Genomic DNA, 22,057 nt, shown 5'->3' with positions numbered 1-22,057 from the left:
TAAATTGATCATGTCAGAGAAGAAGGGAAATATTACCATTATATTCTTTTCATAACTACTATTTATCTTAAACATTATTTAATAGTAAAACCATGTAAAATATCTATGTTAAATTACTATTTGGAGTGCCGAGCCTAAAAGTGTGTTGTGGATATTATTATAACAATTACAACATTTATCAGAATCTTTTTATTTATGAAAATCTATTAATGGAATAAATTATTTTATCTCTGAGCATTGCTATAAACCACAGTTTCATAGTATCACTAGAGCCACTATAAATACATTTAATATCTTAATTATAAAGTATAATATTAGTGCAAGTTTTAAGCTATAATTTTGTTCAAAACTTTTTCATTATCAACAAGTGGTCAATACCCACCCATGGAGTTTGACAATACACACCGATACTTATATGCATTTATCAAGATTTTTGGCAACCAGAAAAGGACCTCTGATACCAACCAATTCTCATAGCAACTGATGTCTTGCAATTCAATACAATTCTGACGCTAACTATTCAGAGTTAGAGTCAGACTCCGCAGGCTCAGGGCTCAGTCCCTCTAGGTTGCACTGGCTCCAAATATCAGTCACAAGTATCAAGCCGCTAGATACAGCCCTCTGTCTCAGGGATGCCCACAACCCCTTCCTTCGGATTTAACTAATTTCTAGAACATTTCACATGACATGGGAAAATGCTGTACTTACCTGATCACCAGTATATTATAACAGCCAAATGGAAAAGATGCATAGAACGAGGTGTGAGCGAAGGGAAGTGGAGGGTCCAGAGCTTCTGTGACTGCTCCCATCACCAACCCAGAAATGCTCTGAACCTCACCATGTAAGGATTTGGATGGAGCGTTCCTTGGGGAGGTGTGATTGATTAAGTCATCGGCCAATGGGGATTAACTCAATCTCCAGCCCCTGCCTCCTTCCCCAGAGGTCAGAAGTGAGGCTGAAAGGTCCAACCCTCTAATCACACTTCGGTCTTTCTGGTAACCAGAAAATGTGCACACCCTGAAATAAATGTATTCTTACAAAAAAAGAATCCCCTACATTTTTTTCAAGGTTTTTGTGATGCCAAATTGCTCAAATTGATAGCTGTCTCTTTCCAACAGCTGAGCAAACCAAATTATTTATATGCAGAAAGATTAGTTTGTAACTGCATTTTTTTTGGATAATGTAAATTATGCTATACATTTATACTTGCCACGTCTTAAATAACTAATTTTCAATTGTTAATGGGTATCAGAGGATCAAGGGCACCAAAATTATGATTTAATAAGAAACCTAACATAACACAGTAGTTGCAACCTCATTGTTGACCTCCAGAGAAGGCACTTTGGCTGGAGCTGCCAAGGAAACAAAATGAAGCTACTTTTCTGTGTTTTAAAAGGGATTAATGGCCAAAACCGGTTTGGCTCAGTGGATAGAGCATCGGCCTGCGGACTGAAAGGTCCCAGGTTCGATTCCAGTCAAGGGCATGTACCTGGGTTGCGGGCACATCCCCCGTAGGAGATGTGCAGGAGGCAGCTGATTGATGTTTCTCTCTCATCGATGTTTCTAACTCTCTATCTCTCTCCCTTCCTCTCTGTAAAAAATCAAAATATATTTAAAAAAAATAAAAATAAAAATAAATAAAAGGGATTAATGAATATAAATATATACCAATTCAATATTAACAGCTTGTTTTTTTTAAATTATATTTTTATTGATTTCAGAGAGGAAAGGAGAGGGAGAGAGAGATAGAAACATCAATGACAAGAGAACCATTGATTGGTTGCCTCATGCACGCCACCTACTGGAGATCGAGCTGGCAATTCGGGCATGTACCCTGGCCAGGAATCAAACTGTGATCTCCTGGTTCATAGGTCGATGCTCAACCACTGAGCCAAGCTGGCCAGGCTGATATTAACAGTTTCTATAGCACATTCTTTGGGAACTCTGTGCCTGAATAATTGAGCTATTGATTACTAGTATTTCTAGAACATAAATTAAGCCCTCCAATTCAATCTTATTTAGACATACAATTACAATAAAAAGGTTTCCGGATCCTTTTTTGTTTTCCTGTTTCAAATGATCTCCCTTTATAAATCTTTTTTCTTGAAAAAACTTATGTACTAAACTGCTAGAATCTGCCATTCTTAATTACTAATAATAGGACATCCAAAAATCTCACATTCTGCTTCATAATTTACTAACAAAGTTAATATGCAGGAAGGAATCTTTTTAAAGAGTTTATTAGAATTCTTAATTGTATTCTGTTATTTTGATTTTTTTTTTCAGTGAGTGGGAAAAAGAGAAAAATCTCTTCTGAAAAATACAAATGTGGGTTTAAAATCCCTTGTCTGAAATCCTCAAAAAACTCTGGAAAGCAAAAGATTGTATGTAACTCAACTGGTGGCAAGACTGGACCTGAAAAAACCTGGGGCATTTTTTTTTTTAGTCTCTGTTTAATTGATAAGCATTAATATCCCCACCTTTGCTGCAAACATGTAAATGTATTGTGCTTGGGATGCTAACCCTGGGAGTATCATACAATACAAGGTGGATGAACTGTATTTCCTTTTCAAAACCTGAAATTTCCTGACTTATGGGACATGCCTGGCCACAGAGGTTGGGATGAGAGATTATGAACCCGTCCCAGGTAAGTATTGGATGGGTGTTCATATAGCACCAAGAATAATAACTTATGACGTGAAATTTGGGAGGAGAGTCACAAGCATCAAACTGACCTTCATTTCACTAAGAAAACTGGAGGGCCTTAGCAACTTGGCCAAGGTTACTCAGCTAACAGTTGGAACCCAGGAAATCTGGCTTCGGAAGTCATGGGTTGTTGTTTTGTTTTTGTTTTTAAATGTTTTTATTGAGTTCAGAGAGGAAGGGAGAGGGAGAGAGAGATAGAAACATCAATGATGAGAGAGAACCATTGATCATCTGCTTCCTGCATGCCCCACACTGGGGATCTAGCCACAACCCAGGCATATGCCCCAACCCGGAATGGAACCATGACCTTCTGGTTCTTAGGTTGATGCTCAACCACTGAGTCACACCAGCCAAGCCAGAAGTCATGGTTTTAAACCACAAGGACTTTCCTTACTGAAGCTTATCCGGAAAGCCTCCACTGTCACAGCAGAGAGAGCCTGCGTCTCTGAGCTGAAAGCATAAGGATTTTGTGAAAGCTCATACTCTTCTGGGTAAAACCCCAGACTCCAGGAACTGGCAGCCTCTCATACTCCCAAAGTGTGAAATTGGAGGATCCTTTTAAAGAGAAACGTGAAGAGCCTCAAAGGACAAAAGTATGGGAAGTGACCCCAGGTGATCCTGTAAAATTCGCCTGCCCGATGCTGGCCTTGCACACTGAACTTCCAAGCAGATAGTTACTGCCTCTTGTATAAATAGGAGGAGATTAGGGATAAACAGACATTTAAGGAAAATATCAAACAAGAACCAAATGAAAATAAACAACCAGTAAAAAGCAATCTAGACAAGGTGGAGGAAATACAAAGAGTAGAGAAAATTTCAAATAATATATTAATACCTTCAGAAATTAAAAGAAAGAATTACATCCATGAAAACAAAACAAGACCCTATAAAAAGGGGGGAGATTGCAATAGAGGATAAGATAGAACACCTGGAAATTTAAAATGTGATAGCTAAAATTTGAAAGTTCAATAAGACATTGGAAAATAAAGTTAGTGAAATTCCCCAGAAAGTAGTTCAAGAAAATAAATAGGGATAATAAACATTAAAGAATTTATCCAAGAGATTCAGAAGCTTATTTCAGAACTAGAGGCCCGGTGCACAAATTCGTGCACCAGTGGGGTCTCTCGGCCTGGCCTGTGCTCTCTCACAGTCCAGGAACCCTCAGGGGATGTAGGAGAGCTGATTTAGGCCTGATCCCCGCAGGCCAGAATGAGGAACCCCACCAGTGCACAAATCTGTGCACTGAGCCTCTAATACGCATGTAAGATCTTTGGTTGATCTCTCCCCACCCTTCCCCCAGGAGCAACCTGACCCATGGCCAATTCCGAGAGGAATTGGGCTCCCTCCTCTACTGGTAAGAACATCTGCCCCCTGGTGATCATTGCACGTCATAGCTACTTGGTGAACAGGCGGTCAGATGGTCGCTTAGGCTTTTATATATATAGATAGGCTTCCAGAAAGAGAAACAGCGGAAATGGTGATAAAGAAATTGGCAATTTATGAAATGGTCTGAAAGCTGAAGAAGGTGAGTCTCAGACATGAAAAATCTTCAGTGTCTGGCCTTTTTTTTTTTTTTAATCCAAGCATTTTATTGAATTTCAGAATACTAGGAGTAAAAAGAAAATATAAGAACTTCATAAAGGGAAAGAAAAAAACAGTATCACACAAAGAAAAGTAAATACTATGCTATGGGATTTCTCTATAGCAATCTCAAATTCTAGAAGACAATGAACAATGCCTTCATATTTGTGAGAAATAATGTATTTCAGCTTAGCATTCCATACTCAGTCAAACCCTCAAGTGAGTGTAGCATTAAGTCACTTCCAGGTATGCAAGGACTCTGAAACATTTATTTCCCTTAAACCTTTCTTTAAGAAGCCACTCAGGAATGTGCTTCAGTTAACAGGGCAGTTCACCAAGAAAGAGAATGTGGTCCAGACACTTGACATCCATGGACCATAAGCAGGTCTAGAAACAGTTCCAGGTTCAAAAAGCACCACTGGAGATGGCAGGCTATGAAGGAAATCACCATGGGGATAAAACAGAACTGATAAAGTGATTGTCACTGTGTTTGAGAGTTTGAAAATAGATGATAATTGAAAGATTTCTAAGTATTTGGGGACAGAGAAAGGGGAGTAATAATAGGTATATGGAAAAAATGGGATCTCATGGATATACCTTAAAAATAAGTGTAAATGTAAGAGAAATTAAAGGTAACAATGACTCAGCAGTAAGTAATATCAAGGTAATTTATATACTAATGACTGACTTAATGAAGGATTAGTTTTGTCTGAAGAATCTACAATCCCAAAAACTGTAAGAAAAGCCAATAGCTAATACGTGGAAATAAAATTTTTTAAAGGAATATAATAATATTTTTGAGAAATAGAAAGAAAATACTAAAAAATGCCAATAGAGTTGAAAATGGTTGCTACAGGAGAGTACACAAATTAAAATTTGCTTTATTTTCCTATTCTACAAGGTAGTCACTATCTATACATTCAAAAATTTGATAGATAAAAATACAATTTACCCTCTTGCAATCATTCTGATACTGGTATTATTCATTGACATTTGACTTTTCATTTGTAGTATTATTATTCAATTAACCTTGTATCCTGAACATCTCAATTTATAGACCTCTTCACCTTTTTAAATCATTGTATAGGATTCATTCTCTGATGTATTATATTATCATTTTTTGTCAATTCCCTTTTTAGGAACATTAGGGTGTTTCTGATATTTTGCTCTTAGCAACAACACTTGGATAAATATCCTTAGTACATTATTTGTACCTATATGTGTTGTATTTCTTTAGGATGCATTGCTACAAATGATACTGCCTGTTGAAAATTTACATATTGATAAAGATTTCCCCCATTACTTTCTACAATGGTGGACAAATAGATTCATCCAAATCATATTCTCTACACAGAATGATAATATTGACTCTTTCATGTAGTATTTTTTTGTCTGTGATGTTGCATGAGAAAAAACTTTCTGGAGAAAAACATTAACATTGATAAAATAAAGGTTTTGTTTACATTGTTCCTGAATCTAATGGGAATCTGTCATAACTATTTTCTGTATAAATTTTTTTAAATGTTTGTTTTTCTTTTTCTGTTTTATTAAGAAAAATAATTCTAGTTCTATATGAAGAGTTTTAATGAGGATAAATGTTAAATTGTATTTAATATTTTGACATGTATCAAGTTGTCTTCATTAAACACATATAGTCTACAGAAAACAGATAAATTATTTGATGTTGAAGTACATGGCAGAATGTGTGTGTTTTTTAATTATTATTTTAGAGAACATATCTGAAGAATTGTGTTTTTTATAAATACCTGAATTTTTAAAACCGGAATCTGAATGATGAGTTTACTGTTCTGGAAGAGAATTCCCTGAAGATTTATAACTTTCATCTATTCATTGGAATGCACAAGACTATTTAACTGAACCAGGGAATATTTTTTTAACATTCTCCTTAAGAACATTCATAAAAAAAAGCACTTGTCATATAGTCATTGAGCTGTAGTTGAAAGTCTGAAGAATCCTTATGAGACTTTTTAATAAATGTACTTTTGTTTCTCCTTTTTTAGGGGCACGGCGATTGCCGGTATTGTGTTTGGAATCGTATTTATCATGGGGGTCATTGCTGGAATCGCCATATGTATCTGCATGTGCATGAAAAACAACCGTGGGACCCGGGTGGGCGTCATCGGCACCGCCCGCATCAATGCCATCACCTCCTATCCTGGTAAGCAAAACACCTCACTTCTCAGGAAAGAGTCATGCTCTACTCCTTGGAGAGAGGAGACATTAAAGAAACTCACTGGGCCCTAACCGGTTTGACTCAGTGGATAGAACGTCGGCCTGCGGACTGAAGGGTCCCAGGTTCAGTTCCAGTCAGGGGCATGTACCTTGGTTGCGGGCACATCCCCGGTGGGGGGTGTGCAGGAGGCAGCTGATCAATGTTTCTCTCTCATCGATGTTTCTGTCTATCCCTCTCCCTTCCTCTCTGTTAAAAACCAATAACATAATAAAAAAAAAAATTAAAGAAACTCACTGGAATAATCTCCAAGTATGTAGTGTATTTCTAAATTAATGTAGATGGAAATATAGCTTTCATGGTGATTACTTAGATCCAAATAATAAAATCCACCTGATATTGGAAGATATTCGTATTTTCCATGGCTGTCTCATTGACTACAGTGAGCAATCTTCCAGTGTATCTATCTGCCACTGGGGATCGGGCCTGTATGTGCCCTGATCAGGAATTGAACCTTGACCTCCTGGTTCATAGCTTGATGCTCAACCACTGAGAGACACCGGCTGGGCTAAAATTAATTTTTAAAACATTTAAAAATAGGATTTATAAAATTAGAATAGAAGACACAAAATATTTTCATGTGAAGTCTTGTGTTTCTTCAGGTTTGCACTTTCTATTTCATACATGGAAACATGTTTTCTACATGTTATAGTGGCATCATTAATACTGGCAGATCACAGAGGTGTGTTGCATTTTTAGTAAATGTATGGTTCTGAGAACCGATTAATGCAAGAAACATAATAAACCTTATGGTAGAAGCATTTTTACTGCAAAAAGACAAGGTCTTCGAGACATAATGTGCTTGATTACTTCTCATTTCCTTCTCAAAGACACTAATTAAGCTTTTACTTAAAGGATTGGGAAGCAACTCAGAGTAGAATTGAAGGCTTTTCAAAATCTTCCATGTGTGGAAATATAAAATGTTTTTACCCACAGTAATTAATTAACCCTGCGATAATAGAGATAGTCTGGAGGCCACATAAGTGAGTAGAAAATAATTTAGCCAAGGTTACATTACCCCTTGAAAGTGCTCAGTGGGGAACCCGACAGTGAACATAATTACTCTGCACTGGGAAGGAGATTAACAAGAAAAGGTAATCTGCCACCCCTGACCCTCTGGACAGTGACCTTCTGAAACAGTTTTTTTTATTCCTGTCATGTTGGGTAGAATGAATAATATCTGTTTAATTACAATTGTTTTTAAAACCATCTGTGTGAAAATAAGAATTATTAGTCCAGTCTTACATTTCTACTACTTGCCAGAAATTTAATGTAAACAAAGAAAAGTGGTCATATTAACCCCTTTTTAAGAAGTTGGCTTGGATTACACACAGCTAAAAGAAAATAATACAGAACGACCCTAACAAGAGATAAAAATCAAATGCCAATGACAGGAAAACAAGGCATTTTAACGCTATCAAGAGAGTTGAGATTTGAAGTGCATTACTGAGTCCCTGATGATTGATTGATAACAGATAAATATCTAGATGATAGATAGATGATAGATAGTAGATAGATAGATAGATAGATACATAGATACATAGATACATAGATACATAGATAGATACATAGTTAGATACATAGATATAAACAATGAAGAAGGAGGGGAAGGCTCTTGCTAACAGAAAAATGCCAAAGGATACATGTAGAAAGGAGTCGTGGAGTTGGAAAATTCATCACTTTAAAATCATCATAAGAAAAGTTTAGGATAAGAATCATCAATTTATGATAAATCTGGGGTGGGGGGGGAGATTGCTGAGGATCAGGATACATGCATGTTCTTCAAGAATCTATTTCCAGATTCTTGTTAATTATAAAAGTAAAGAAACCCAACAACCTCTTGACTGGGAAATAAAAACTAATATCACCAAAGAAAGACAAGTGGACATCTTACATCTTTGGGTGCTGCCCTGAGGGGGACACAGCTTCATCTGTGTAGTATTCTGGCTGGACGTTCACAGCCTGAATCCTAGCATGAAAACTTATCTGACAAACCCAAGTTGAGGAACATTCTATAAAATAATTAGCTTGCAGTATTTAAAATCTCTTGGAAATATTTCATTAAGAAATTAACACTTTATTTGCATCATTGAATTAATATTTGAGGGCAACCTTATAGGGATATGTACAGGACATGGAAGACTTTCAACTATTCATCTGAGGAGGAGTTGATGATAAGATGTCTTCTAGTTGCGCCTATTTTTTAATGAAATAAGCAAGTCTTACACTAAAATTAGGTTAAGGAAGTGTTTGTAGTTAAGGAGAAAGAAAAATGCATGAAATGGTAATCTCGGAGAATGAAGGGGTGCTGAAATACTTAATTTTCAGGCACTACCAACATCCTGCACACTTAAGAATCAATCAGCACAATTGTGCATTTTTATCCTCCTAAGCTCCTAGATACAGAACTGGGTAGCCAAAATGTTGGATTTAATTAGGGTTGGAGTTTCCTCAGGCAATGGAGAAAGAAAGAGAAAAGAAAGTTGATGATGGATGCACAGAAATGATTTCTGTGATGGACCATAAATCTAAGCTGCATAAAGATATGAAGACAGAAAAGAGGTGACATCAGTTTAAATTATCAATATTTAAATGTTGTCAGTAAATTGAAAATTCAGGTGAGGTTCAAGTTGTTTTGGAATGTGTCTTCTAGAAAGATAAGTAGTTGTGTTCAGATTTGCAAAACGGTAGTATTATTGGTTACAAAGTGAAAAATGATTTTTGAAGGCAAAGATGTCCAAGGGACTGAGAAGCAGGGTCACTTGTGTTAAAGAATGACTAAAGCAGATAATTTAGGTGATAACAAACCAACACCATGACATAAGCAGTTTTCAAAATGATGACTGCAAAATAAGCAAAAGGGAGGAAGCTTTTACAAGGTAAAAAATTAAAACAAGGGCCCTGACTGGTTTGGCTCAGTGGATAGAGCATCAGCCTGCAGACTGAAGGGTCCCAGGTTTGATTCTGGTCATGGGCACCAAAAAAACAAAAACAAACAAACAAACAAAAAAACCCAAGGAAGACAAAAATAGTAAGCGGCAGCCAATTAGGTGATTCCTAGAATTTTATTCTAAATAACCAATTCAAAATAATAAGTCTATGTATAGAAAGACATTTAGCACTCCATTATTTATAATAATAATAATAAATTGTTGATCTCAAAACAAGAGAATGATCAGTTGAATAATATGCAGCTATTAACAATAATGTTTATGAAGAATATATAGCACAATGAAAAGCACTATGTTCTAACACAAAGTATAAAAAAGCACATAACATTTTATATGACCACAAGGATATAAAAAAACACAAATGACTAGAAGAGAATATATAAAGGTAATCTTTGTTAAATCAAAATTATAGATGATTTTTCTGTTTGCAATTTTTCTAAAATAATGTTGCATAGTTTTTATAACACTATGCATCTTCCTTTTACATTTGCTTTAGAAATGTTGGCCTGAGTGGGTGAAAAACATTAAATTTCTTCTATGAATTCATAGCATCCTTACATTGTCTAATATTGTAGACAACTATAATGACATTAAGGATAAATGGCACGCTTGCTCTACTTAAGTCAGAAAATTGGAATATTGGTTATAAAAGAATTTCTAAGGCACCATATCTCCGTCTGCATCCATATATCTTTTAGAGACGACTTAACCTTTAAGGAAGAACAAATCCTTTTAGAGTTAATCCGGAATTCTAAAAATTGATACCGTGCAAAGTTGCTTCCTAGTGAAACCTTATTATCTGCAAGAAAGAAAGATAGCACAGCCCACAGATATACAAGTATTATTTCAAAAATGTCTCCCAGTAGCTGGTACCATAAACGATGTGCCATGTCTGTTTCATGATGGATAGTCCCAATATCGCTCTTCAGCATATTATCCCTTCATCGAAATTCAAAGGCTAGATGAATGCAAGAACACTGTCTCATATGTTAGATTTTCTTGTTCAACATGCGCTGTGGAAACCATGGGGAATCTCACTGAAATATCCTCCGGCAGTTTTTATGCAGATGGCAAAACATAAACGCTTTGTTACCGAGGCATAGCCGCATGCTGCGGCTTCCTGACAGAGAGTGATGCAGTCAATCTGTAGACTCATCCGGTGCGCGCTCCTCACGTGGGCGGCAGGGAAAAGCCTCGATATTAAAACAACTTCAAACCACATGCTGGAAAGAAGCAGTGCAGTGGGTATCCAGCTGCAGCTTCCTGTTTTACATGGAGGCTGCATTTCTTGGCTTGGAGGAAGTTCATCACAAATCTCTCTGTCTCAGTCCTCCTGGACAGAATGAAGCAAAGGAGTAGGCGTAATGCAGAGGGAATGTGTGATTGGCCTCCACAGGACTTATTCCATTTGATTGTAGAAAACAAGGCTTGAAATGGCCCGGCCTCCACAGGTCTAAAGCAGCCATGGGGAAGCTGTAGATAGCATTGCTGCTTTCTCTACCGAGCACTGTCCTTGTGAGAAGCCCTCAACCTGCTCAGACCACTAGAGACTCGCAGAGCCTTTGCTGACCAGAGAAATCCTTAGAGGACATCCCAGCCAGTACTATGTCTCTATCTCCCTCTTTTCTTAAGTGACTCAATCCCACTCCCTCATATCCCTGAGGATGGGCAGATCTGTAAATGGCTCAAGTCATCCAACTCCTGGTGAAGTCAGCCAACTAAAAGGGATCGAAAGAAACAGTTTGTGTTTACCAATAGGGTGAAGCCCCGTGTGTGCCCATGCATAGCTGTCAGAACACTGTCACAATCGTATTGGTACAAGCACATTTTAGAAGACACTTTAGAAATAAGGTGGTTGAAATGGTGCTTGTTCTCTCCTCCCATTCTAATGTTAAGAACCTGGCCTCTGGTTTTGTTTTTGCATTTTTAGACACTAGGCTACATTCACAGTAAGCAATTCGACATGTCAATTCCAAGTAGAATCATGATCTGAATGATGATTCAAGTACTGGCAAGTCATCAGAGGGCCTGGTGAGGGTTTGCTCAGATGTTGAAGAATGGCTGGGTTCTTAAAGATATGATGTACTCAAGGGGTACCTCTCTTCCAACCCTAGAGATGGGGTTGAGATCACTACAAAACAGACATCCATACATAGCCATAATAAAGTGTATTAAATGTGATTTAAAAACACACTGACATATCTACATTAATAAAAGAGAAACATGATAATTGGCGTACAACCGCTACCCTTTTCATTGGCTAATCAGTGAGTATATGCAAATTAACTGTCAGCCAAGATGGCAGCCGGCAGCCAGGCAGCTGGAAGTGAACATGAGGCTTTCTTGCTGCAGACTCCAACGTTCCCGCCTCACTTTCTGGCCACTCAGTTGCAACTCTAAGCAACTATATACTATGTTGCAAATAAGAAGATAAACAAAACACCAGAAACCGGCTTTCAGTCAGCCGGGCTTTAGCAACATTGTATCGATGTTTTCATCGGTGAGGCCTCAGAGCTAAAGCTGGCCCAGAATAAAAAAAAAAAAAAAAAAAGAAAACAAGGAGCGGTTGGAAGCTTCAGTCACTCGCTTCCGGAAAACAGCCCTCAGCCCCTCAGCCAGACTGGCCAGGCACCCCAGTGGGGACCCCCACCCTGATCCAGGACACCCTTCAGGGCAAACCAGCCAGCCCCCACCCGTGCACCAGGCCTCTATTCTATATAGTAAAAGGGTAATATGCCTCCCGGCACCGGGATCAGCGTGACAGGGGGCAGCGCCCAAACCCCCTGATCGCCCTGCGGCTCTGTGTGTGACAGGGGCAGGGCCACAACCTCCCTATCCACCCTGCTCTGTTCATGACAGGGGAAGGCGCCCCAACCCCCTGATCAGCCCTGCCCTGTGCCTAATAGGGGGGAGCTCCACAATCCCCTGATCGCCCTGCAACTCTGTGTTTGACAGGGTGCGGCGCACCAACCCCCTGATCAGCCCTGCTCTGTGTGTGACAGGGTGTGGCGCCCCCCCCCACCCCCCCGCAACGGGCCCTGCTCTGTGTGTGACAGGGTGCGGCGCCCCAACCCCCCCCCCCCCCCACGGGCCCTGCTCTGTGTGTGACAGGGTAGAGCCATAACCTCCCCATTGGCCCTGCCCTGAGTGTGACAGGGTGCAGCGCCCCAACCCCCTGATCCGCCCTGCTCTGTGTGTGACAGATGGTGGTGCCCCAACTCCCCTATCAGCCCTACTCTGTGAGTGACAGGGGGGAGCTCCTCAACCCCCTGATCGACCCTGCTCTGTGTGTGACAGGGTACGGAGCCCCAACCCCCCTGATTGGCCCTGCTCTGTGAGTGACAGGGGGCAGCACCCCAACCCCCTGATTGGCTCTGCTCTGTGCGTCACAGGGGGTGGCGCCGCAAGCTCCACATCGACCCTGCCTTGAGTGTGACAGGGGGCGGTGCCCCAACCCCCCCAATCAGCCCTACCCTGAGCGTGACTGAGGGTGGCATCGCAACCTCCCTATCCGCCCTGCTCTGTGCATGATGGGGTGGCTCCCCAACTCCCCAATCGGCCCTGCTCTGAGCCCGACCAGGGGCTGCACTTAGGGATTGGGCCTGCCCTCTGCCCCCCGGGAGCAGGCCTAAGCCAGCAGGTCGTTATCTCCTGAGGGGTCCCAGACTGCGAGAGGGCACAGGCTGGGCTGGGGGACCCCCCTCCCCTGCCCCCCGAGTGCACAAATTTTTGTGCACCGGGCCTCTAGTATTTCAATAAAAAATTAAGAAAAAATTTCAAATAAAATTTAGAAAACTAAATTCTTCATCTTTATTTGCAAACCTGCTTATCCTCTTTTTTTTTTTTTCTTTTCTTGTTCTTGTAATGGCTCCATGACCTTCCAAGTATGGGAGCCCAGTACTGGGTGTCCAATACTTCAACACCTTTTTTTACTCTCCACATCTTTCTCCACATCTTTCTCCACCTACCCAGTCATCACCTCAGTACTCAGAGCTGCCTAAGGGCTCTTATGATTCCCCCCGCCCCGCCCCTGCCACATACACCGCCATGAGTCCCTTATAATCCCTCACATAGCTCTTACATCATCTCACTTTTTCTTTGATCCACCTCAATTCATACTGCAAAGACACATTCACTAGAATATTCAAAAAAAGATCTCTTGATAATTGTACATTGTCCACTCTTTATGTGCTTTTCAAAGTCCACCATGGTGATAATACTATCCGATTCCTCACCATCTTTCCCATTTCTCCCTCCATGTACTTTATGCTTTGTACAAAAATGTTCCCCTGTTTCTGTGCTTTTGCTCAAACTTGAATTATCTTCTAGCCTCTTCTCTATCTGTCCTTTCACATCATATTTCCAAGAAACTTAGCCTAAGTCACCAACCCTAAATACTTTGACAGATGGCCCCCCGGCCCTCAGCCTGATAAAACTCAGAATTTTGCAGGCAAAAATTATGTCCCCTCTTAAAATACCCAGCCCAGTGGCATAAACATGGTAGCTTCTCAAATATTTGCTACCTGCCTGACGCCCTTTTCCTTTTCTTTTTCAGTGGCACCACCTCCCTATAGTTACAACCATGAGATGGAATACTGTGCAGAACTGCCTCCTCCCTACTCCCCAACCCCACCGCCTTCAGCGCAGCGTTCTCCACCCCCTCCTTATCCTGGACACTCAAGGAAATAATCTTTCTCCCCGAAGAGGATATGTGCCAGCCACACATCTTGCCCTGAATAAAATGCCTACACTCAGAAACAGGCAGGAGAGGACTGCTGTGAGGAATAGTCCTTTGGGTCAAACAATGTGTCAAGTGCAATGCCCAGGATAAGAGATACAGGGTTTTTAAACCCTTCTCAGAGCTGACCCCATCTGGAGTATTATGTTCGGTTTGATGGAACCACATTTGAAGAGATCTACTGGTCAACGTAAGCACATTTGGAGGAGAGTAATGAGATACACAAAATACCTGAAGATCATGTTGCTTATGGAAATTGCAACACTGATCCAAAGAGAAGATTTATGTAAGACAGGACTGCATAAAGAAACCACTGGATTCTGTATTCCACGTAGCTTTAAGAGTCAGAACTAGAGTTATTCATTCTTCCGTTCATCAGCAAATGCTGATCAAGTGCCTGAGAACCTACTCTGTGCCTTATTCTGTTGGAAGCACTGGATGGAAGTTACAGGAACTTTGGTTTCAGGGCTTTTGTGAAGCGCCTTGTTGCCAAGGCTTCAAACAGAACCTGGCTGACGATCTGTGAGAGACTTGCTCTAGAAGGGTTAGCTCAATCAAATGGTCGAAGGTGTACCTCAAAATTCTGCTCATGTTATATGTAGGTGTGGGGTAGATTTGTATGCCTCCAAAAACAAAAACTACTGGAATAGTTGGATCTTACCTATTTGAGTTGAGAGTTAAAACAGGATCAAAGGGATTCAAAGTTGCTTGAAGCCAAGAACTCTTCAATGCTAATTACTGCCACCTAAAAATCATCTGGCTTTACTTAGTGTATTATGACAAAGGTTATGTCAATGGTGGGAAAAAATGTTCCATAAGCAACAAATTCTTCACTTCAGATTAAAAGATCACAAGCCAAATATTTTCTTTTTGTGTCAGGAAGAAAAGTCTCAGAACTTGACCATGAAGATATACAGGTTTGAAAAAAAAGAAGAGGAAGAAATGAAGTTTGGGTTCTGTTCTGTGGATTTCCATTCATCCATAGCTTAGACAAATTTCTATTTCTCTTTTGTGATATTTTGATAATCTATTCCCTTGAAAGTTACACAGTTAATGGAAAAGGTAGGATATTAATATCAACTTGTTGCCTTTTGCCAAAATCCAAATGTTATCAAGTGCCTATCTTTAGGTGTAAACATTGTTAATAAATAACTCTAATGTGCCATATTTTTCTGCAAGTGGCCTTAACATTTATGTTTTTATGTTGGACTTTTCATGTACTTAATATTTACACTGAGAAAATATTGGGACTAGATTATTAAATTTTTGTATCACTTTGCAATTAAATCTAAAATGTTTAATCCGACATCATTGTCATGTTTCAGTGAAACCCCAAAACAGTGCTAAAAATTTGCTGAATAAGACAAACAAAATGCCTTAAGGTATAAACTATAATTCCCATTCTTGTAGTTAGGAAATTTAGTAGCTAATATACATAGCATATTTTACTTACAAATACATCTATCTGACTGAAATATGGTTTAACTGCCAGTGATATCCTGCATACATTTAAAAACTAGTGAGTTTTCAATGACTTGCTTGGTTTTAGGCACTGACACTTGCCTACTCATGAAGACACAGTGCGTTTAAGAGTTCCAGCCTATTCTAGTGACTGAGATTTAGCACAATTTTCACAGAACATCCGCTTTCATTCATCTCTCTTCTTTGCAAGTGTGAGCAGACCCAATCCAACTGAAGCTGTGCAGCTCAAAGTGCCAGGGTCTCTGTGACTGAATTGCAGAACGTTGGTTGCAAATGCACCATATATTTCTTAAGAAAAACGGAGAGGAAAAGACCAGTGGAAATTGAATTCTCATCATCTTCACCATCAATAAACATTTATTACGCGCCTCCTATAGTCTGCGATCATTACCCACAGAGGAGCCATTTCCGTCCACACCATCTCTCTTCTTTGAGTCGTTTTAGGGCCTCCCGTAAAATATATCACAAACCCATAGACCTACCAGAGATGACTATTTTTATTATTTGTATTTAGTGTCACAATAGCATAAATGTGCACATTATCAGGATAGACTTTTGGAGTTCACTGATTATTTTCATAGATGAAACATCTTGGGGGAAAATAGTATTTGTTGTGAAAGCTTTGAATGATGATTATTTAAAAACTACTGTATTTGCTGAGGCCAAAATGTTTACAATAAGCAATAAAATGAAACAACCCATTATAACAAGGGTTATATTTTAATTGTGTCTATTTTGTTTCACCCTCCCTTCCTGCTGATCTAGCCTTGTTCTTCTGTACAGAAAACGCAAGACTGGAGCCAGATAGACTTTCTTTTCAATCCTGTCCCCTGCCTGTATGATCTAACACAGGCCACTTCATCTCTTGTAAAATGCAACTTTCTGCTCTGGAAAATATAAATCATACAAAGGGCTTCATCCGGTTTTGTGCAAATTGGATGGATACATACAACATTCTGGCACATAGAAAATGTTCTATTAATATTTGCCAAAAATACACTAACACAAGAATGACAGCCTCTCGGACTGTGCTATCCAACACATTAGCCACCATCTACATATGGTTATTTAAATGTAAATGAATTCAAATTAAACTAAATGGCAAATTCATTTCCTCCATCTCACTGGCCACATTTCAAATGCTATACAGCCTCACATGGCTAGTAGCGACCTTATTGGGCAGTACTGCTCTGGAAAAATCCTTTATGTGAAACACAGTGAGATAGCAGGAAGGAGCTGAAGAAGAGACCTCGACAGTCATCTATTCCAGGAGTTGGCTTTGTCAGCTAATGGCGATGTCCGTCACCAGTATGTGTGAGGAGGCCATTGCTCTGGAAGTAAGGCTGTGACCTGCAGGAGAGCTCATGAGCAATGAGAAGCCCACTCGGGGCCAGGGCTGAGGAAGCTATTATGAGAGTTGATGGGCTGAATCTAGATGAGAGACCCTGGACCTGGCCCAGGAGCTGGTGAGGCAGAACCACAGCCTATTTTCAGAGTCTAATCAATTCTGCAGCTGCCCTGCTCAGCCCTAGAAGCCCTGAGAGGAGAATTGAGGGCCACCTACATCTTCCTCAGGTGTGGCACTACAGTGTACTCTTCTTTTAATTCATAGCCTTGTTGCCACCACCAGATGAAAGCTGCACTCTCCACTCACCCACTCTATTCCCAACTTCTCCTTGTACCCAAAACCATTGCCAATGTGGGGCTGTTGCCAGGGTAGGATCTGGCACACATCACACTGTGACAAGGCCAGCAACTAGTGGGGCTCTGGGTGCTATTGCTTTATTTTTAACTTAATTAAAACAACACCAGAATGCCAGTCACATGATCATCTTATTAATCACCAGAGAGGCTGCTAAGGGCTACCAGATCCTCAATCAGAACCTGGTGGAAATGTGCAATTTTAATTTTCAAACTATAGGCCCACGCTGCAGGGAGTAGAGCCGAACTTGTGTACGTTCAATGCTCTTCTGGTCCAACGGCACTTTGCAGCACGGTTCAGTACAAACTGTGTTGGGACCTGAAGAAGGAAAAAGTGACATAACCAGCTTTAAAAAGCTCTTATGGGTGAACCCAGCCCTTACCTCTTATGAATCATTTAATGCAGAGGAAAGAACAAAGGTTTCCGAATAAGAGAGTCTTGGGTTTCTCTCTCATCTCTGTCACCTTCTGGCTAAGTGTTTTGAGCCAAATAAGTGAGTTTTCATCATCTCAGTCTATCCAAAAGATGTGAACAACACCACCCTTGCCAGGTTGTTGCAATGATTGTAAACAGTATATGCAGAACATCTGTCATAAAGATTCTGTCTGGTTGGTGGCTCAGACAGACACAAATATATATGCCATTCTCTTTCCAAACCCTGTGCCCCACTGCCGAGCCTCACCACTTCTATAAGTAGGGGTGATAGTGATCCATTGCTGTGTAACAAATCACCTGAAAACTTTGCGGCTACAGACAATGACATTTATTATCTTAGTTTCAATAGAAAATGAAATGTAGCCCTAACCGGTTTGGCTCAGTGGATAGAGCGTCGGCCTGCGGACTCAAGGGTCCCAGGTTCGATTCCGGTCAAGGGCATGTACCTTGGTTGCAGGCACATCCCCAGTGGGGAGTGTGCAGGAGGCGGCTGATCGATGTTTCTCTCACATCGATGTTTCTAACTCTCTATCCTTCTTTCTTCCTCTCTGTAAAAAATCAATAAAATATATTTTAAAAAAAAAGAAAAGAAAATGAAATGTAGGTGTGGCTCAGCTGGGTCCCCTGGCTCAGGGAGTCTCACAGTCATCTTAATGTGCAATGGAGGAAGGCTCTGCCTCCAAGCTCAATTCCTTGCCAGATAGGCCTCTCCACAAGGCAACTCCAGATATGTCAGCTTGCTTCCCTCAGAGCAAGCAAGCAAACAGAGCATAGCATGAGGGAGCGTGTCCGCAAAACAGTGTTGGCAAGAGGGGAAGCACAGACTTGTAAAACCTAATCTTAAAAGTGACATCCATCACTTTTGCTCTGTGCTAGTCCTTAGAATTGGGTCACTAGGTCCAGTTTGCACAAAAGAGGAGGGGCAACACCAGCGCACGAACAGCAGGGGTGAGAGCATTTGGAGCCATCTTAGTGGTCAGCCTATCATCGCAGGGATATTTCATCTCATTACTGAACTCCATTATTTGGACGTTAGGCAATCTTTCCTCTAACACAGTGGTTCTCAAACTGTGGGTCGCGACCCCTTTGGCGGTCAAACGACCCTTTCACAGGGGTCGCCTAAGACCATCCTGCATATCAGATATTTACATTACGATTCATAACAGTAGCAACATTACAGTTATGAAGTAGCATCGAAAATAATTTTATGGTTGGGTCACAACATGAGGAACTGTATTTAAAGGGCCAGAAGGTTGAGAACCACTGCTCTAACAGGTTGGACCAACTCAACAGCTGAAAGAATCCGAGGGCTGTGCTTGACTGGGATCAGATTGCTTTTAGAGAGCTGATGGGTAGAATGGAGCCAGAAGCCTTCACAGGGCCATTTCAATTGGGTAAGTGCTACATTCCTAAGGAATATATAGAAGATGACACAGAACATTTGTGTTTCTCGTGAACTTCATTAATGAGCCACACTAAAGCACATCGTGTTTCGGCAAGGAGCGAAGCGTACCACATACCTTATAAACAAGCCTTAACGTGATCTTGGCTCCTTCTAAGATAAGTCATCTTCCAGAAAAGCATTCCTCAACAAACTTCTGGATGAGTGTTCCGTGGATCACGTTGCTACCAAACCTAACCCTGAATACCTTCGCTGAAAATGGAAAACACACCCAAGGCAATGTTTGGGACTGCAGAAACGTGCCGGGGATGTTTGCCTTCTCTGGGCACATTAACTTAATTGGTTTTTAAAAAGTTGTTCCAAGTCAGACTCTTCCGTTCCTATTTCTGCGCTGTTCCCATCTTCTCACCCAGTGATGAGCAGCGTCTGAGTGTGTGCCTCCTGCCATTGCTTGGTGTGATGAGGAGGCAGGGGAATCATTTTCTGAATCACAGTTGGTCGTGGGTGAAAGTGAATAAGAGCTCTCATATTGTTTCCATGGCCTGAAGGATGGATCATTTAAATTTTTTTTCAGATGAAAATCCAAAGAGAACCAAATGATCTGATGTTCCCATGTTTGTATCTGATTGTAAGTCAGTGTCTTCATCATCGCACATGTTGTGTATTATCTTCTCCTTTGTCTGGGGACAACTTGGAAGCCGTTAAGAAGTTTGATTCCTTCTGCTTTGCCTGTGAAAATGTACATGGAGACCCGCCCCCTGGATCTCTCACTCCTTCATCTTCTTGCTGCGGATGGGCCTCTCACTTCTTCTGTAACTTGTTTTGTAGCCCTCTTATACCCTTCACAGATTTATTAAATGTCTGTCTCGCCCCTGAGACCATAAGGTCTTTGAGAACAAAAACTGTCTTCTGGGCATTGTAATCCCCAGTGGGTAACTATACAATAAGTGGAACAAGACATAAATGATGGAATATATTAAGTCAGCGAATAATATCTGACATGAAAGCATGTTAAAGTAACTTTAAGAATTAGAGAAAGAGTGAGTAGTATATTCTAAGTAGGGTCCATAATCCAAGGTATGGGTAAGAGAACTGAACAAGAGGGCGATAGTTTCTTAGTTTTTAATGGATGACATGTGCCAAAGCAGATACAGTTGGATTCAGTCACTAAGCACAGTTGTTAGCACATGTCAAGTTCATGAACACACTCACCTTCATAGACTCATTCGATGGGAACAGGACAGCATGCCAGATGAAGAGAGGCACTTTTGTAATCTTTTAGATTAAAATTTGGCTTATTTTTTACACAGAAGGGATACCAACCAAATATCAGAAAAGAATTGCCTCATAAGTCACATTTCCATAGAATGGATCCTAACGTACTTTATATTTCAGAAGCATTGTCCAAGCATTCACTGAAGATGTTTTTATTAAAATAGGATGCCATAGTTTTCACATTGCAATTTCTTCAGGATATGTTGATGAGACACCATTGAATGTTCTGAAGTGAAACAAAAAAAGACAAAAACTGCTGGAAATGGGTCATAAAATGGCTACCAACTTTTGTGCTATCATGATTTGACGCATATAAAGAGTAAAAGTGCATTTATCCAAGTTCTGAAAAGCAATAACAACATTGTAAAAAAGACTGATTCTCAATGGAATCATCCCTGGAAATATGTCACCTTAAATCATATTAATAACTACAATAGTTTTTGGTGGGTGGAGGGAGAGGAGGCCAGGGTTGGTGCAAGGAACAGTTCTAAGCACTTTACATTTAATTACATTTCATCTTCCAGTTTCATGATGTAAGAATTACTATTGCCCCATTTTGCAGGTTTACAAACAGTAAATGTATCACTTCATAATTCTCAAAATATCTTTCAATGAGTATATACTTTTTAAGAAATATGTCTGTATTCACCTTCTGCTTGGAAGAGGTCCCTGGTGACAACCTTGGAGCTGATCGTGAGCTACCTTTGCACGGCTTCAGTTCCAGTGGATGATTTCCGTGTTTGAACAATCTTAATGACTCACATCCTTCGCTTTGTCCTACTGTTGCCATTCACCATTCAGTCTCCACCAGTTCCAGTTTTTATGTGCAGCGTGGATGAGACATAGAGTAAAAGGACCCTTTTATCTCTGATACAACACCTGGTCCCAGCAGACAACTTCACCCATTTATCTCCCAGGTCATGACTTTTACCTGGACCGAAACCACTATACATTTTTTGTGGATGTTCTATATTTTTTCCTGATCAGAACAAAGGATTGAGTCAATAGTCATGGGAAAAGGGTAAAGAAAGGGTCGTCAACAAAATGATGTGAAATTTTAATTAATTTCAAAGGAACAATAGTGAATATTGGTAAACATCAATGTAAATTGCAAAAATTGGTGTCTACTTTGTAAATATCTCAAGTCCTATGGAATGGGTTGTTGATTTTCTGTGATACGTTTTATTTTGTTGTTGTTTTTTAAATATATTTTTATTGATTTCAGAGAGGAAGGGAGATGAAGAGAGAGATAGGAACATCAATGATGAGAGACAATCATTGATCGGGTGCCTCCTGCACACCCCCTACTGGGGATCGAGCCTGAAACCTGGGCATGTGCCCTTGGTCTGGAATCAAGCCTGAAACCCTGCGGTCCACAGGCTGACACTCTATCCATTGAGCCAAACCGGCTAAGGGCTGTTATACATTTTTTCAGAAACTCAAGATCTCTGCAGAATTTTTAAAGAAAAAATACTTATAAGCAATAAAATATTAAACTTTATAATAATAATATGTTAGAATACTTAGGGAAGAA

The 22,057-nt window shown here is 40.1% G+C and overlaps 1 protein-coding gene across 2 annotated transcripts in view; it reads left to right on the top strand.

The window, feature by feature from the left end:
• CYYR1 (cysteine and tyrosine rich 1) overlaps positions 1-16,401 on the top strand; it is a 78,498-nt gene extending 62,097 nt beyond the window's left edge. The window contains exons 3-5 of one of the 2 annotated variants that reach the window (XR_011470142.1): positions 6,309-6,466; positions 14,045-14,417; positions 15,107-16,401. Coding sequence is in view for 1 of the 2 variants with exons in the window: in XM_070403661.1 (XP_070259762.1) it covers positions 6,309-6,466; positions 14,045-14,178 (292 nt within the window). In the remaining variant the exon portion in view is untranslated. Of the gene's footprint in view, positions 1-6,308; positions 6,467-14,044 lie in introns of both variants that reach the window. The other variant, XM_070403661.1, reaches the window with a different exon arrangement.
• The last annotated feature ends 5,656 nt before the right edge of the window (positions 16,402-22,057 follow it).

This window comes from Myotis yumanensis, unplaced genomic scaffold (assembly GCF_028538775.1).
Source record: "Myotis yumanensis isolate MYYU_CA2020_CCGP unplaced genomic scaffold, mMyoYum1.0.hap1 SCAF_2, whole genome shotgun sequence".
Lineage (NCBI taxonomy): Eukaryota > Metazoa > Chordata > Mammalia > Chiroptera > Vespertilionidae > Myotis > Myotis yumanensis.
Note: the sequence above shows the minus strand (reverse complement) of the source record. Positions and strands in the feature narration are given on the sequence as shown.